Source organism: Camelina sativa, chromosome 10 (assembly GCF_000633955.1).
Source record: "Camelina sativa cultivar DH55 chromosome 10, Cs, whole genome shotgun sequence".
Classification (NCBI taxonomy): Eukaryota; Viridiplantae; Streptophyta; class Magnoliopsida; order Brassicales; family Brassicaceae; genus Camelina; species Camelina sativa.
In genome coordinates, this window is record NC_025694.1 from 2,447,178 (window position 1) to 2,450,171 (window position 2,994).

Below are 2,994 nucleotides of genomic sequence, written 5' to 3' on the forward strand. Positions count from 1 at the left end.
ATGTACCTACCAACTAATCCTGACTTACCACTAGACTTGAATCTACTTTCTGAAGCTAAACTTGAGACTAATCCTCACTTACAACAACTAGACTTGAAGCTACTTTTGAAACTTTGGTTTCAACAAATAAGAGAGTTGTGAAAGCAGATGACTAGATGCCTACTCTAAATCCTTTTCCACATACTTTTAACTTGTTTTATAGCAAAAGTCGAGTCAAAAGCAACTCACATGCACGTTTATCATCTCTAACTACTTGGTCGTCTAAAGTGTAAAAACAAAGACACGATGGGTGGAAGCTCGGCTCAAAGTTGACGCCGGCTTTGACCAAAAACCCCGGAAGAGCTAAACAAAGTCCAATGGAACAATGAACACAAATCTAATGCTAACCAGTTTGGTAGCTTTTCTTGGCCTTGACTTGAGTTATTGAAGCTACCTAACAAAATAAGAAGACTTCGATCTATCTATACCAATGGGTCCACGCTTTTGAGTACTACTGAAAGTGACCTAACTGATGACGTCATATTTATCGCGTCATAAATGCGTATGTCATAGTCATACTAATACTAATTACAACCGTTCAAAATATATCAATTAAAAATGGTAAGTAGAGATATGAATCGTTTAGTGTCGAATTATTGAGATTCTCTTGAGCACTTAAAAATGAAAATACCCTTCCTCTTTTGTCTTGGGAAAAAGAGATTCAAAGTCAATTTATTAGTGCACCCTACCCCAAAACAAACTATATAACCAACGAAAGGAGAGAACGAAAAAAAAGCCATACAAATTTGTGGCTTTACGTAAATAACGCGATTTAAAATCCTTAGAGAGAAAAAAAAAAGTTTTTTTTTTGTGTGAATACAATATGCCTATAGCATTGGGCAATTTGTTTGATTTGGAATCACAAGAAAGTGGTGGTTCTGCTTTATTTATGTCACCAAACCCCACCGCAGATCCACAACCAATCTCCGGCGATAAAAACGGCGGTGATGGTGGGGGGATTCCGGTTGAAGATTGGCTGCCGATCACAGAATCAAGAAAAGGGAATATCTTTACGGCTACGTTTCATCTTCTCTGTGTGGGAATTGGTCTCCAAGTGATTCTTCTTCCTGCAGCTTTCGCAGCTCTCGGATGGTAATAAATTACTCAAATCAAGATTCTCTTTATTTCTTCTTTATTTGCTCCAAAATTAAAAAACAAAACCCTCTGTTTTGTGTACTCTTTATGAATTTTTTTTTGTTTTGTTTGGTTTGTGAATAATATGTTAAAAGTTAAAATGAGATTTATTTTATTTTTCCAGGGTTTGGGGAACAATAATACTGACGGTAGGATTTGTATGGAAGCTCTACACAACGTGGCTTCTTGTTCATCTCCACGAAGCCCTACCCGGAATACGTATCAGCAGATTCGTGAGACTCGCAATTGCTTCCTTTGGTATGTAACAACAATTTAATAAGTTAATTCTATCCAAGTTACGAGTTTGTTGCTAAAACGGTACCGTTTTTCGTTGTTGTAATTTAGGTGTGAAGCTTGGGAAACTTCTCGCAATATTCCCTGTGATGTATCTCTCAGGAGGAGCGTGTACGATTCTGGTTATAACCGGAGGGAAATCGATACAGCAACTTCTACAAATTATGTCTGAAGACAACACTGCGCCACTCAATTCAGTGCAGTGCTTCTTGGTTTTTAGCTGCATTGCGGTGATCATGTCTCAGTTTCCGAATCTGAATTCTCTTTTTGGAGTCTCGTTGATTGGTGGTGTTATGGGAGTCGCTTATTGCACCGTGATATGGATTTTGCCTGTAACTAGTGATGTAAACAAGACTGAGCAAGTCAGATACGCTACGACGGATGAAAGTTTCGTTCACATTTTCAACGCTATTGGATTGATAGCTCTAGTCTTTCGTGGCAACAACCTCGTCCTTGAGATACAGGTTTGAAAAAAAAACTCGTATTTAAAACATGATTTAGATTTTTCCAAAATATATATGTTACATTTTCGTTTGGTAATGATAATTAATGTGGTTTTGTTTGTGGGTGATATTTGTATAGGGTACTCTTCCTTCAGATTCAAAAAACCCTTCAAGTAAGACAATGTGGAGAGCAGTATTGATCTCTCATGCTCTCGTCGCGATTTGTATGTTTCCACTATCGGTTGTTGTATATTGGGCACACGGAGACAAGGTATGTCAAAACGACAAAACCAAACACTATTCCTTTTTTTTTTTTTTGTGTGTGTGTTTATGTTTGCGTTCACATTTTGCAATAAAATATCTTGAAAAGTAATGTATACGTATTTTTACTTTATAACAGATTCCGGCCTCGGGAGGTCCTGTAGGCAACTATTTGAAACTTTATACACAAGAGCACTCGAAGCGAGCAGCCTGTTTCATACATCTCACGTTCATCTTCTCTTGCTTATGTTCATATCCGATAAACTTAATGCCGGCGTGTGACAACGCAGAGATGGTGTACACAGTCAAGAAACAAAAGCGTGCATCCATCATTGTCCGGATGATGTTGCGTGTGTTCTTGGGTTTGGTTTGTTTTTCTATAGCCATCGTATTCCCGTTTTTGCCTTATCTAGCGGTGCTTATCGGAGCAATAGCCTTGCTTGTAACATTTACGTACCCCTCTTTCATGTGGATCTCTATCAAAAAGCCTGAGAGGAAAAGTCCAATGTGGTTGTTCAACGTTTTGATGGGTTGCTTGGGTGCTTCTCTCAGCTTTTTGCTTTTGTTAGCCTCGGCTCTGCGCTTGGCTCAAAAGGGTTTGCATGCAAACTTCTTCAATCCTTAAAGCGTTCTTGTAATTGTTACAATGTAAATAGGATTCGTAAACGAGATAAACTTGGGATTATTTAATATATATTTTTCACAAGGGAGACGATACCTTCGGTTATGATTTACGCGATCAAAATACTTGTAAAGAAATTGATCAACGTATTGTAACAAGTGTTAATTCCATAAGAGTATCAATGCTCTAGCTAGCTATGAC

General features: G+C 38.0%; 1 protein-coding gene across 1 annotated transcript; it reads left to right on the forward strand.

The window, feature by feature from the left end:
* On the forward strand, positions 692-2,881 carry LOC104716615 (lysine histidine transporter-like 7). The gene is made up of 5 exons (XM_010434014.2): positions 692-1,131; positions 1,298-1,431; positions 1,519-1,931; positions 2,050-2,181; positions 2,311-2,881. Exons 1-5 carry the CDS (start codon positions 863-865, stop codon positions 2,794-2,796), a joined length of 1,434 nt encoding a protein of 477 aa, XP_010432316.1. The 5' UTR covers positions 692-862; the 3' UTR covers positions 2,797-2,881.

Coding starts and splice junctions, on each gene's coding strand:
- LOC104716615 (XM_010434014.2), top strand. CDS start 863: ATGCCTATAGCATTGGGCAATTTGTTTGATTTGGAATCACAAGAAAGT. Junction 1,932..2,049: donor ACCTCGTCCTTGAGATACAG/GTTTGAAAAAAA, acceptor ATATTTGTATAG/GGTACTCTTCCTTCAGATTC. Junction 2,182..2,310: donor ATTGGGCACACGGAGACAAG/GTATGTCAAAAC, acceptor ACTTTATAACAG/ATTCCGGCCTCGGGAGGTCC.